Source organism: Hemiscyllium ocellatum, chromosome 28 (assembly GCF_020745735.1).
Source record: "Hemiscyllium ocellatum isolate sHemOce1 chromosome 28, sHemOce1.pat.X.cur, whole genome shotgun sequence".
Taxonomy (NCBI): domain Eukaryota; kingdom Metazoa; phylum Chordata; class Chondrichthyes; order Orectolobiformes; family Hemiscylliidae; genus Hemiscyllium; species Hemiscyllium ocellatum.
In genome coordinates this window covers 32,843,432-32,858,257 of record NC_083428.1, presented here as the reverse complement: position 1 = coordinate 32,858,257, position 14,826 = coordinate 32,843,432, and the positions used below count along the sequence as shown (strand labels likewise).

Below are 14,826 nucleotides of genomic sequence, written 5' to 3'. Positions count from 1 at the left end.
TGGGCAATCTGGAAGACAAATGAATGACATGATGTCCTTTATTGCAAGAGAGCTTGAGTAGAGGAGTAAATGTTTTGCTTCAAAGGTTGGTGAGACCACAGCTGGATTATTGCGTTGGCTATTGGTCCCCCTGTCAAAGAAACATTTGCTATTGAAAATGTGTAACAATGATTTGCCACTCAAATTACTGGGATGGTGGGGGGGGAGGGGGGGGGGAAGGTGTTATACTCCTGAGGGATTGAGATTGGCTTACATTTTGTAGTTTAGAAAAATATAATTGGAGCATGAAAAGTTCACAGGACTTTATAGGATCTATGCAGAAATGATATTGCCCCCTCTCCCCCACCCTGGCCTCAATGCGTGTGTGTGAAGAGAGAATCAGTCATGATCTAATTCCCAACATCCAGCCTCAGCAACTCTTCATGTTCTAGTTATTATCTTTTGTAAAGTGACACTCCTGCAAGTATCTCACACTTGCCCTTCACAATCCTAACCCTATACTCACATCCTGCTGCAATGGCCTGTCTGAAAGGATTGGTCAGGTTCAGTTACTGTACCCCTTATCAATTGGCCTGACAGAATTTGGAATTGAAGTGTAACCCCTATCAATTTGCTGGAAAAGATCTATAGCCAGCATCCAGCTACCTTGAGTAAAATCAGATAGAGTACAAAACTGTAATTAACAAATCATATATAAAAATAATTCTAACAGTGATATTCTCAGCATTCATTATTACGAGTATCACAGCTGGTCTGCATTGCTTAAATGATTTGAGCGCCGACAAGTTGCAGCCAGTCAGCAATCCTGAGCAGCTGAGGAATGTAGAGCTTTTAGCACTTCAGGTTACGTCTGTAGGGCCTGACATTGCAACTGGGACAGCCATTCTTTACCTAATGCTTTAATTAAACCCATGTGGAAAAACCCAGCTTTGTAGCTGTGATCTGTTGCCATATTCTGATTCATCATAGCTTCAACTTGTCCACGTATTCAGTTCCAAGTGGAATTGGCAAATACTTAACTGTAGGCTCAAGGCATGGATCAGGAAACTGAAAGCGCTGCAGATGCAAAGCATCTTAGAATCCAATGGAAGATGTGCAGTTGCAATAACTGAAGGTGAAGACGAAAGTTGCTACTTCTAGTATTCCATTAAGATAACACCTTTCGCAAGTTCAAGAGTACATAGAACACTACAGAACCTTCAGCCCTCAATGTATGTCAACGTTTTATCCGAATCACTTAAATGTCCCTAATGTATCTGAGTAAAAAATGAGGTCTACAGATGCTGGAGATCATAGCTGAAAATGTGTTGCTGATCAAAGCACAGCAGGCCAGGCAGCATCTCAGGAATAGAGAATTCATCTATTCCTGAGATGCTGCCTGGCCTGCTGTGCTTTGACCAGCAACACATTTTCAGCCCTAATGTATCTGACACACCCATCATTCTGTAAAGAACCTATTCCTGAAATCTTCCCTAAACTGCCCACCAACCACCTTTAAAATTATGCTCACCCCAACAGCCATTTCCACCCTGGGAAAGTCTCTGGCTATCCACTCTACCTTCATCAATGGGTTTTGTCACATCCTCAAAGTAAACAATAAATGCTACCCCTCCAGAAAGTCACACTGACTGCCAAAAGGACTTTTCATATGTACATGTTGCAGTGGTACAATAGTTTTAATTTAAAGAATAATCTTAATCCTATCTATTACTCTTGATCCCATTTAATTTTTTTTCACCTCCATCACTATTAGCTTTAAACATGCTGGCAACAGAGTGGACCTGGTGCTTGGCTAACAGTGTAGCAATAGGGGAGTAACCCTCGATGGGACAATTAAGCATCTATTGAAAAGGTGTACAATGACTTTAAAGAACAGCAAAACTTGAGAACAGAATGCATTTTGGTCATGTCAGAAGGTCACATCTTTTTCAGTCGTGTAGCAGCTCATGGTACATGATGAAGATCGTATATAAATGTAAGCTATATTAAAACAAGTTTCCACTTTCTACCTTATCCAAGGAATCACTAAATGTTTTGTATTATAGAGAAATATTAATTATGTAGAATTTTTAAAAATTCTAGATATAGTGCAAGTCAAAGAAATAGGAAAACTAATATAGATAGGATGCAGATTACAGTACTATGACAAAGTATGATTTTTACAATTCATAAAAATGTACATTAAGAGTTTAAAAAGTTAAAATAGTACACATCTGATAAAAAAAGTTATACTTAGTTCTCAAAACACCAGAAGAACTGCCATTTAAATTATTCAACTTATGTCCAGTTATGTACAGAAAATTAATGCAAAGTTAAAACAAACTTAATGCTGACATTTATGGGCCAAACATTTCCCGAGACATTCAACTATTTACATCTTCAACTTGTTTTCCCAATGCAGTCTTCAGTCCAGACCCTAAAAGAGAGGAGCAGATTCTTAAAAGTCAATAAAAACCAACAAAAAAAAAAAGAACAATACTGGAATAATGAGCTGTTGTATACAGTTACCTATGAACAATTCAGGATTTGGTTTTGAATCTCTTCATACACTTGTTGATAGATTTCCTCCTTTGATTTCATTCCATTCAGATACACTGAAAATTTTAAAATCAATATAGAGTTGAGTTATTCAAGGAGTATAGATCTTCAAGTAATCTAACTTTGGTAGAGTTCCTAGGGATCCCCACAAACAGCCCAAGAGTTCTAGGCAATACAGTCAGTTTGGCAGCTCATTCATTCTAGTCCTAACAAGGGAAATCAAGCAGCTAAAAGACGTGCTGAAAATGCCCCTCAAGTATAAAACACCTGTTGATACCCACTGCCAAAATGTTTGTTACAATTCAGCAACTAAAATTAATCTTCTCATTTGAGGCAATTTAAATGTTGATTCAATTTTCATTTTGATACATAATAAAGATACCTACCAACATTAACATTGTTAGCCTCCATCTCTTTCTTGTGTTTCAAGTACATTGGCCACACATGTCCATCAAACAAACCAGGTGGATCAGGAACTGTATAATTCCTTGTACTGGGAAAAGAAAAGTCATTGAGCTTAACACAATAAAAAGAAAATACAAAACTGTTTTGCTTACTCAGCTGTCTGGATTTTCTGGTAGACAGCTTGACCAGCCATAGAATAATATTCACCTCCTTCTCCTTTTGCATTCTTCATATGGAAGGGATAAGAAATAACTGTGATCAAATATTTCATTCAATGGCCTGGAAGAGAAAACACCAGATTGTTAAAAAACAAATTGACATGGTTAGTTTCAAATCAAGATTGCCCAATAATTAATTACAAATAACTGAACATCACAAATCAACTCCTGGTTGTGATGAGCTAGACCAGAAATTAAGAACTTGGGGCAATAATAAAAGGTTATAAATGCCAATTATATGTGTGACAAAAGGGAATTTAAGTTTATAGCCAAGGTCACAGACAGACAATGCAATGCACTTGTAATTTCAATGTCAAGTTCCAAATAAATTCATTTTTCAGCATCTGTTAGAAGGCCAAATGTTGCAGTTGGGTTTACTTTCAGGCATTGGCAACAAAATACTTTAATTCTTAAAACATACTGCAATGTTTTCCCAACATGTTGTACACTACATCTCAAAATTGAGAGTGATAAACCAGTAACCACCAATACTTCACACAAGACACTTCATGAAGGTAACCATGCTCTCCGATAGGCTTTCTTTCTAGAATCCTACTGGTGAACAATTTGGTGCAAGTGAACACAAAAACGTTCACAGCTTCCATTACATTTTACTGAAATCCTGGAGGTATCATGAAAGTTTTTCAAGGTACTTTATAAACCTTGCTTGCTCAGACTGAAATAGGGAGTTCCAGAAAACTGCACCTGTAGTTATACAAGAGGAACCCTTCCACTATCAAAATGTGCACTTCTTTCTCTGGATCGCTCAGCTCATCGGAGACTGGAGTGACGTTCACTCCATGCGATCGGGCAAACTTTACTGGGTTTTCAATCCAGGCGTTGACAGTACTCATCATCGCCTCCATGTCGAGGGCTGTGATCACTGAAGGTCAAAAAAGAACCCAGCAGATTATCACAAGGACTAACACAAAAGGTTAAGTAAATGTCAACGTAGATCAGTTTAAAAAGTCACTGCCTACAACCATTCTTACCATCCCATTGTTTAAATCCATCTTCCCCGACTTCTATTTGATCTGGTGGCTGAAATATAGTGATCATAAAAACATGGCTGCAAATATCCATTTATACACAGATAGGGAATTAAATATCAATCTTACGGCTACTCTCCCAAAGCCTCGATTTTTGCTGGTGTATGCTTCCACAGTCAGCAGCTCTCCTGTACCTCAGATGCCATTTGTCACTTTAGGACTGAGGACTTCAGCACACTGTTACTTCCAATTACTATGCAGTCACCAGCAAAAGTCAGATAACAGGAGTTAACAATTTCTAGACCACACCCTGTCAAATACCCACCCCCAATCCAGGAGCGCCAGAGCCCATGTATTAGCCCTATTATTCCCTGGCTATATAGCACACCCAAGGAGTCAAGCCAGTGACTTCACTAGCCCCTTGGCTTAATACTCCAACCTATTTGTTACTGAGCCTTCAGGTCCCAATCTTGAAGTGTACTTTGATAAGTCGCTGGCTATTATTGACAGTTGATGACTTGTATCTTTGTTTCGATATCGGTAAATATTACCGAGTGGAATCAGAATTAAACTGCAACTAAATTCTCCCACTACTAGTGTCAAAAAAAATTCAAAATACCTGACGGTTAAGACCTTTAACCAAAGTGTGTAACAGCATCCCGCCCCAGATATTTTACACTTTAGTACACAAGATAGGATTTTAGGTACAACATGAATGAATTCCTCCTTAGAACTAATAAAAGCAAAAAACATTTCGATGTTTTGAAAAAGAAATTCAAAAACATTGTACTCACCTTGTAAAAGTCATCCTGATGTACCACACAGCAGTTGGGTAATTTGTAGCGAATTTTGTTGGTCAAAGTGGTTTTTCCACCGTTGGTCACACTGAAAGTGTAAACAGAGACAAATTAACAGCAGGCGGAACTTCCCCAGAAGCGGCACGATTAGGGTACGTTGAGTAACTTCCGCAGAAGGATTAAGAGCTGAATTTTTAAAAAAAGGCGCCAGATTAGAGTCCGCACTCTCTCCCCTAGTATATTGGGTGTTTAAAATACAACATTTCAAAAATGAAAAAAATAAAATTAGAACACCACAAGTTAGCAGCTCCATAACCTTCCCAACGGAATTGTAATGTTGGTTTTATATGAAGGCTCCGCTAGTCGATTATGTTTTAAAGTTCCTTGAAATTTAATGCATTGGTAAATTCATTTGCTTAAACTTTGCTGAGTTTATCATTAGATAATTTAATGACAAGACAAATACTTACGATTTTTTTGAAACTATAATTTAAAAAGTTTTGCATAAAACAAATAGGTTATTAAAATATATTCATAAAATCAAATATTTATCCGTGGATTTATAGTAACTGTTACAAGCCAGTAGGCGGGATTTGGAAGTTGGCGCCACTAAGATCGTAGTTTGAGCGGGAGAATCAAAACTCGACCAAGACAAACTCGGGATATACGTACATGGTCCTCCTTCTAATACCCAATTAGTGACACGGCAACAGAGAGAGAGAGACAGAAAACTTCTTGGGAAAATCGAGAAAGAAGCGAAAAAAAGCTAAAGTTTAACTGGACTGAACTTGTCAAATTTCAACAGAGGAAATAAACTGCAATATAACTTTTAATGTTATAAATAACCTACTTTGTTATTACAAAGCAAACGGTAAAATTTACGAACTTAGGCTAAAAAAAATCACTTGGCAAATATTCAACTGCATCCCCAAAATCCTCAGTATATTTTTTCCCCAATTAAAACGTTCAACTCTTGGATCACAAACATCAGACACAAACGTTTGCTCCAGGATTTCCAATTTCATCACAAACCTTTGTACCGCAAACGAAAATAAACACGCTCCCTCAGCGCTGGTAACATTGTACAAGCTTTGTTACCTGCAATACTTACCCGCCGATACCGATAATGTATTTCATGTTGTTCCACAGTCCGCTCCAGCAGAGGCTATTTGTTACTTTCACTGCTGCTATTTCATTCACAAATCAGGCGCCACTTGCCCCTGTATTTATACTCTCCACAGACGCGTCGTGTCACGTCGCTGAGCTGGAGAGCAGGCGCTCTTGCACTGCAGCTGTCTGGCATCAGTCAACCCTTCCTCAAACCAATTATAGTCTGGAATCTTTCCTTTCCTAAATCAGTAAGAAGGTAGATATATTCCAGGGGCCCCTCCCCCTAAACCTCCTCCGGATCACAGCAAGTTAAAGTGAATTTTAAACGGCATCAACCTAAATAGTGTTATTTCACACTATTATGCATTTCTCTGATGCTAAACCTTCTCTTGCGTTCTATATATTTTCAAAAGTGTCGGTTCTAAATCGTATTTTCACATTTGCTGTAGTTTTATGTGCTGTCAAAGAGTCTGAATGATGCCATAAGTTGGGAAAGAGAAGTTCTGCTCTGTTTGGAATACATCTGAACTTTCTCTGAGGAGCTGGTCACGCTTTACGGAGTGTTTATATCGGTCTTGCCTCAATGTCTAAATCAGAAGTGTTTTATTCAGTCTCCAGACTCCAGAAACTGGAGCATACCATTTAGGTTGACGATTCATTGCAGTGCTGCACTGTCAGAGGTGCAATATTTCTGTTGCAATGTTAAGCCGACGCAACGTATATTCTCCAGAAAATTTGACAAGAAGCAGAGGAATTCTTCTGGTGCTCGTGCTAATATTTATCCCCTTGTACACACAGTTTTATCTCATTGCTTTTCTCCCTCGATATCTCATTGCTTCCAGGACTTGCAAATAATTAAGAGTAGGTGCAGACTATTTAGCCTCTCGTAATTTTGTATTTAGATCAACCTGTTCAGAGGTATTCTCTGTAGGAGGTTGGTCTTAAACCCAGAGGTAGGAACCACAACAGCGCCGATCATTTACCCCCTGTACTCTGTTCTAACCATTTAATAAATTTATGGCTAATTTGATTGTGGGTAAAACTTCACATTCCTGTTTAACCTGATGACGTTTGAGTGTTACCTCATGAGGTACCTCACTTACATTGTCAGTCATGCATCTACCTATGTATGCTGTGTGCTAAAGGAATTCCATAAGCCCACCTCTGCTGATCTCAGGCAGAATTGCAAAGAGTCATCCCCCTCTAAGTGGGAAAAATTCTTCTTCATCTCATCTTATGGTCCTGCTCCACAGCTACCTGATGAAGGAGCAGCACTCCGAAAGCTAGTACTTCCAAATAAACCTGTTGGACTATAACCTGGTGTTGTGTGATTTTTAACATTTAGAATAAGGGTCTCCCACCCAACCCAATGTCCCTAAGGTCTTATTTCACCCACAGACAGGAAACTTCCTTTCAACGTCCATCCTGTTAAATCTCAAGACCCTGTCTGTTTCAACAAAATCGCCTCAATTTTCTAAATTCCAGTGGATTCGAGTCTAGTGTCTGTTTAATCTTTTCTCATGTGGTAACACTCATACATAACTCCAAGCCAGATATCAGTTAAGTGAACCATCTCTGAACTGCTTTGAATGCATTTACATCATATCTTGAATAAGAATTCCAAACTGAACATGTGGCCTAACCAACATCCTATGCCCCTACAGCAAAACACCCTCATTCCATACTCCATTCCCCTTGCAATAAGCAACATTCAATTTGCCTTCCTAATCACTTGTATTTAGGTACGAACATTTTGTGATTCATGAACCAGCACATCTTGACCCCTTTGAGTTCTGCAATTCCTTTCTATTTAAATAAAGTTTTGCCTTTCTCTTTTAACAAAGCAGATAATTTCACATTTTTCACATTACACTCCATCTGACAAGTTCTTACCCAGTCATATTTCTTTGCAGACTCAGTGACCTCCTTACAGCTTACTTTCCTACCTAACTTTATATCATCAGCAAATTGAGCAAACATAAATTCTGACCCTTCAGTCAAGTCAATTATATAGAATGGATTCTAAATAGTTGAGGCTTGAACATTGACCCGTTTGGCACACTACTCATCATATCTTTCCAACCTGAAAAATGTCCATGTATGTACACACTTTGCTTCTAATGAGCCAACCAGTTCTCTATCCAAGCTAATATGTTACTGTTGACATTATGAACATTTAGTTTTCATAGCAACCTTGTCAAAAGTTTTTTTGGGAAATCGAAGTACAGCACATTCCCTTATTTCCTTTATTTACAAAACTTGTTACTTCCCAAAATAACATGTGTAAAATAGTCAAACATAATTTCCCATTCACAAAATCATATTGAATTTGCCTAATTGCTTGAAGATTTTCTATGTGTCTTGCTTTAACCTCCTTAACAATAGATTCCAACATAATTCTGTCTGCAGATTGGCTGCTACTTTTCCCTACATTACAAAGTGAATTTGTTATATCAGCTATGAAGCATTTTGAAAAGTTCTGATATCCTAAAATATGCTATACAAATACATGTTCATCCTGTTCTTATTGCTTTATACAAGGGCAGGTTGTAGCAGCCCATAGTGGGCAGTTGAGGCTGGGTCTTTATGTAGATACTGTAGTGATTGTAATGAGGTCAGCCATTCAGAGAGGCTAATGTTGTGCCTTTGTTTAAGAAGGGAAATAAAGAGAAGGCTGGGAACTATAGACCTGTGATTCTGACTTTGTGGTGGGTAAGTTGTTGGAAGTGATTCTGAAAGATAGAATTTATATGCATTTGGAGAGGCAAGGAATGATTCGGGATAGCATCGCTTTGTGCAAGGGAAATCGTGTGTCACAAACTTAATTTATTCTTTTGAGTAAGTGACCAAGAAGATTGACGAGGGTAGAGCAGTAGACATTGTTTACTTGGACTTTAGTAAAGTCTTTGACAAAGTTCCACATGGTAGACTACTTAGTAAAGTTAGATCACATGAGATTCAGGGTGAGCCTGTCAACTGGATACAGAATTGGCTTAATGGCAGGAGACAGAGAGTAATGATGGAGGGTTTGTTTTTCAGACTGAAGGCCTGTGACCAGGGAAGGGTTAGCAGTGAGTTCAATTTTGTTGTGCCATAAAGTGACACACACTCAAGTTATCTGAAATGTGCCTGGATGGATCTACCATGAGCTTCTCTGGCAGCTAAGTGAGCAGTTGCAGGCAGCCGAGACACTTCAGCTTTCTCCTCATTCCCCATCTCTTCTAAAGATGCGGAATGGGCCCTCACCTTCCTATTTCTGCAACTCTACTCCTCTCTGCAGCACCAAACTGTGAATGGTACAGCAGACCACTACTGTCCTGTACACCCATGCTTGTACAGACTTCAGGATGATCACAGATCTGTCCAGGTGCACGATTTGTGTTAGGGTTAAGGAACTAACTTCTTCTGTGAGTGAACTTGTGCTCTAGTGGCTTCAGTAATAACATTCTCCTGCATCAACTTTAGAGGCAGGTTACTTGTGCTTTAACCATATCCTTAGGATGTGGGTCATTCAGGAGTCACTGATTGAACTTGCATGGACCTACAGGGATGTAACTGGTACAAGGTGAAAACATCATGGTAGTTTTCACGATATCTAGCACAGGTGTGAATAAAAGCTTTCTGGTGATTACAAACTGGAATAAGGAGTTATTGTAAGATATACAAATGTGACATCGTCTTAGGAAGTGATGTGATGTTACATGACATTATCATGCGCTTTTTTCTCTTGCAGGCTCATAACAAGATAAAGCCCCAACGTGTTGCTATAATTTGTGTTTTTAAATAAAACTTCATAAAACTTAAAACTAAATAAAACTTAGAATGTTTTTCACTTTACCTCAGCAGTATCAAAAGAGATTAACAGCACAATGAGACCGAGAAAATCATAAGAGAACAAACAACTAAAAATATTATACAAAGCAGGTGAACATTGACGGAGTGGTATCTCTTCTGATCATCAAAGACTGCTGGTGGATCTCAGGGCCAGGGACAGACATCACAGGCCCTGAACTTGTTGCCAGGCCCCACGATGACCAGAGCATAGGGCCCCTAGAGCCCAGGCCATGGATATTGGGTATTGATGTAGCCCTTGTCCAAGGTCATGCCCGAAACGTCGAATTCCCTATTCCTTGGATGCTGCCTGACCTGCTGTGCTTTAACCAGCAATGCATTTTCAACTGTGATCTCCAGCATCTGCAGACCTCACTTTTTACCTGTTAATCCAGAGACCCAGGTAATGTTCTGTGGAACCAGGTTCCAATCCTACCACAGCAGATGGTGGAATGTGGGTGGCACGGTGGCACAGTGGTTAGCACTGCTGCCTCACAGCGCCTGAGACCCGGGTTCAATTCCCGACTCAGGCGACAGACTGTGTGGAGTTTGCACGTTCTCCCCGTGTCTGCGTAGGTTTCTTCCGGGTGCTCTGGTTTCCTCCCACAGTCCAAAGATGTGCGGGTCAGGTGAATTGGCCATGCTAAATTGCCCGTAGTGTTAGGTAAGGGGTAAATGTAGGGGTATGGGTGGGTTGTGCTTCAGCGGGTCGGTGTGGACTTGTTGGGCCGAAGGGCCTGTTTCCACACTGTAAGTAATCTAATCTAATCTAATTTGAATTCAATACAAATCAGGAATTAAGAGCTTAATGAGGATCACGTATTCATTCTTGATTGTTGGAAAAACCTAGATGGTTCACTAATGGCCTTTATGGAAGGAATCCTTACGATGTCTGGCCTACATGTGACTCCAGACTCATAGCAATGTCGTTGACAATTAGGGATCGGCAACACCAGAGACGCCTAGAGCCTGTGAATGACTAACAAAAATCAAACAGATTTTGAAAAGAGCTCATCCAAGACACAGCACTTTCAAAAATGTACAATATGGCACAGATTTCCTAGATTTGTTACATTCACCAAAAATGCAATTCAGTTTATGCTTATTCTCAATATTCTTCTGTGTTTTCCATGGGAGAAAGTGAGGACTGCAGATGCTGGAGATCAGAGTCGAGAGGTGGTGCTGGAAATGAGCACCACACTCTCGAATTCTATTCTTGCCATGCATCACTCCTACTGTATCTCTACCCTGTATCCCTACCCGTGCCAAATGAATTTGAATACCCACCAATCAAACAAACTTACCTTCCCTACAAGGATGGTGCTCCCCTTCTGCAGAAATAATCCCAGTTCTCCAAGAATCAGAAAACCTTTCCTCATGCTCCAACTCTTCACCCACACAACCATGTGTTCTATCCATCTATTCCTACACTTACTACAACCTTTGAGGTGCTCTTTTCAATTTGCTTCCTAGTTCTCTAAATTCTTGTGGTAGGACCGCACTTACCTTCTACCTCTGTGTTGGCTTCAGTGTGAGCTATAATCTGTGACTGTTCTCCACTCTCCATCTACAGCTATTTCAGTGACATCCCTGGATGGTGGAGGCAGGAACCATCACTGCTCAATCCCAGATTCCGAAATTGTGGGCAGGAGTTTTTCAGAATACGCCATCAGGCACAAATGGTGTCAGAAGTCCAGACCATGTAGGAAACAGTCACACAGAGTGATTTCCCTGCGGGAAGGTGATCAATCAATGGCCAGAGGGTGAACTCTCCATCGTCAGGCTTTTGAAGCTGGAGGGCCTGTCAGATGCCATTCCACCAGGAAAGCACATGAGGAAGCAGAAGGTGTGAGGGAGAGGATGCTTTCAAATGGAGGCACTGTCTTTCAAACTATATTATATAATGCATACATTTTAAACATGCCATTGGCAGTGAGGCTGCTACTGTGGGTTATGGGTAGGTGGGGTGCATCCATAAGATACTCTATGGTTGCTGCTGTAGGAAGGAGAGGTTCTAGTCCTGTCTGAAGTGCTGCCCTGTCTCCCTCCTCCTCAGTTTGCCATTGGGAGTCTGCCTCCAGGCAACTAAACCGGACCTTGCTGCCCCTGGGCCTTTTGAAAATCCCAGTTAGTTGTTGTTAACAGGCCTTACTTTATTTTAGTTCCTTCAGGTCTACATGGCACAACGGGCAGCAAGACTCCATCACCTGCCCACTTAAATTTCATTCGTTCCAGCCCCAGCGGTGTCTGCTCTTGAAGGTGCTCCTTAAAAACGTTTCACCAGGTCTCCTTTATCAATCTTATCTTCTTTTTCCATCTGGTAGCATCCCCATTCTACTGCTGGTGAGGAATACAACCAAGAGATGAAATGCATGTCATAGAATCCCTACAATGTGGAAACAGGCCATTCAGCCCATCATGTCCATTTTAATACTCTGAAAGGCATCCCACCCAGACCCAACCCATCTCTGCAACCCTACATTTCTCATGGCTAATCCACCTAACTATGGGAAATTTAACATTGCTAATTCATCTAACCTGTCCATGTTTGGACTGGGGGAGGAGACTTGAGCACCCAGAGGAAACCCACAGAAACACTGGGAGAATGTGCAAATACCACACAGACAGGGTGGAATTGAACCTGGGTCCCTGGAGCTGTGAGGCAGCAATGCTAACTACTGAGCCACTGTGCTGCCCCTGCTAGTCCTGCAATTTTCAGCCATCTCTTCAGCATGACAAACAAAGGAACCTCTGACCAGGCCTTGGTTGGTGATATTGTCTCTCCAAGTGATACCCAAGATCTTATGTGGGTAAGGATGGTGGGAGGCATTCATCTTAAAACATAAGAACATGAGAACCAGGAGCAGGAGTAGGCAATGTAACCCTTCAAGGCTGGTCTGCCATTTATTATGATCGTTGGCCAATATCAGCTTAGCCTTCACTCCACTTTCCTGCCCACTGGCTATAATCCTAAAACCCATTACTAATTTTAAAACTGTCTATCATCCTTAAATTTACTCAATGTCCCAGCATCCACCATCCTCTGGAATAGTAAATTCCATGACACATTTTGAGAAGTAATGTCTTGTCATTTCTGTTTTAAACCTGCGACCCCTGATCCTAAAACTATGACCACTCATTCTGGATTGCCCCTCATGACAGGCACCATTGCTGTTCTTTCCCATGTCTTGGTAGTTTAGCTTACAGTTAGTCCTACAATTGTTCGGTAAAGATGTATCTTCATGCCTGTGTTGACAGCAATTGATGCCCACATGATGTGGCTTCAATAGGCTGTCAATTAGCTTAATCAATAGCCCTGCTGCTTCCCAATCCCATCTCAGGGAAAATGGTAGAGCGGTTGGGTGGAGCAGGGGAACTGGCGTAAGCATGTGAAGCTACATTTAACATCTGCCTGCCCCCATTTCTTGGAGGGGCGACTCAGATACCAGCTCAGGGTGTTCAGTCTGATAGCTGTGTCGCATTTTCAAGCACCCCAATGCTAAATTCAAAAGATTGAGCTGGATAAAAAGATAAATGAAGTTCCTGTGATGTCATTAGTGAGTTTTGTGAATCATCTTTGTGGTGGAGTGAGGATTCTCTAGTCTATAAATTTCAAGGCTCCAACAACACTTAGTCTACAAATGAATTAATTTGTTGCTCTGAAGTATCCATGGGTACTGAACCATATCGACCAAGTTTCAGCCTTGTCTGTGCTGAATTGGTTGGGTATTGGCAGGAATTTTGCAAATACATCCAGCATATATCTATGAGAAAGGACAAGAAAGCTCAGTACATAAGTGATGGGTAGGAAGAGAAATGAGGCTTCCCCTCAAAATAAAGCAGTTAACCAGCATTTACCCCAACATACACAGTAACCAAAGTCAGTTCTGGGTACACAAAATTCGCATTGGAGCTTCCTTTATTGAGCTGTCAGAACAAGAACAGGAGAGAAGGACTGAAGAGCGTTGAAGGTAGTGGTAAACAATGTAAAACACAGTTTAGGTTTTATTACATAACCATTAATAAAAGATAGCATTTGTAGAATTCTCCTGACCTTAGTAAGTGTTCATTGGTGAAATTTAACATATAGAGGCCACAGTAGGCACAAGAACAGCAGAGCAATCACCTTGCTCACCCTCACCTACAGTGGCAGATCTCCACTATTTTTGGGCTTGGACTTCTTTAGTATGCCATGCCTGAAATCCCTTTAAAGCACATTGGTTAATCTGGTGAAGATCTAGTCCAAATATAAAGACAATATATGTTGTACCTGGAAATTACAAATCAATAATAGGAACTCATTTACATATATAAGTAATTTTTATCTGTCTCAGACAACAGAAACACCAGATGTTTCTTCATGACCTTTGGCCACAGTTTCTACAATTTCCTAATTTTTGATTTATGGTCTCTTTGGATGAGAAATAGTTTGTCAGTAGCTGATAATTATGAGAAGGATTCTTCATTAGACACAGGAGCAGAAGTAGGCCATTCAGCCCATCTTATTAGCTCTGCTAGTCAATGGCTGACCTGATAATCTTCAACTTCATTTTCAGCCTCTTCCCCATAATTCTTGATTCCCTTACTGATTAAAAATTTGTCTGTCTGAGTCTTGAACATAAGTAATGACCCAGCCTTGATAGTCATCTCTGGTAAAAAAAATCCACAGGTTCACTCACCTCTGTCTGAAAATATTTTTAATTGAATTCATATTTCATCAACTGCTCTGCTGAGATTTGAATATCTATTCCCAGAATATTAGAACCTGAGATGTGACTTTACAAGGTTAAAACCATTATTTTTAACTCTATCAAAGGGCATGATGGTTTTGCCAACAATTGACGGTGGTTACATGGTCAGGATTGGACTAGAGTTTGGTCAGATTCAAATTGCACCATCTGACCTTTGAGTAAATCCCCATAACATTAGCCTGGTGTT

At 40.3% G+C, this 14,826-nt stretch overlaps 1 protein-coding gene and 1 long non-coding RNA gene across 4 annotated transcripts in view; one reads left to right on the top strand and one right to left on the bottom strand.

The window, feature by feature from the left end:
* Positions 1 to 14,826, top strand: part of LOC132829120 (uncharacterized) — a 91,447-nt gene that overhangs the window by 27,952 nt on the left and 48,669 nt on the right. The gene's annotated exons all lie outside the window — the stretch shown is intronic.
* mibp (muscle-specific beta 1 integrin binding protein) lies at positions 1,658 to 6,190 on the bottom strand. Of its 3 annotated transcripts, none has more exons than XM_060846557.1 (8): positions 6,059 to 6,189; positions 4,945 to 5,035; positions 4,154 to 4,202; positions 3,867 to 4,044; positions 3,151 to 3,222; positions 2,925 to 3,031; positions 2,509 to 2,594; positions 1,658 to 2,416 (listed from the first exon to the last, which is right to left on the bottom strand). In XM_060846557.1, exons 1-7 carry the CDS (start codon positions 6,082 to 6,084, stop codon positions 2,509 to 2,511), a joined length of 609 nt encoding a protein of 202 aa, XP_060702540.1. In that variant the 5' UTR covers positions 6,085 to 6,189; the 3' UTR covers positions 1,658 to 2,416. The 3 variants fall into 3 exon arrangements, with proteins under 3 accessions (XP_060702540.1, XP_060702541.1, XP_060702542.1); XM_060846558.1 differs by having other exon boundaries at positions 6,046 to 6,187; XM_060846559.1 differs by lacking the exon at positions 4,154 to 4,202 and having other exon boundaries at positions 6,046 to 6,190.

Excerpts from the sequence above, each read along its gene's own strand:
- mibp (XM_060846557.1), bottom strand. The coding sequence starts at position 6,084 with ATGAAATACATTATCGGTATCGGCGG. Across the intron at positions 3,223-3,866 it reads TTCCTCTTGTATAACTACAG|GCCATTGAATGAAATATTTG; the intron begins GTGCAGTTTTCT and ends TTTCTCTTCCAG. Across the intron at positions 3,032-3,150 it reads GAATGCAAAAGGAGAAGGAG|TACAAGGAATTATACAGTTC; the intron begins GTGAATATTATT and ends TTCTTTTCCCAG.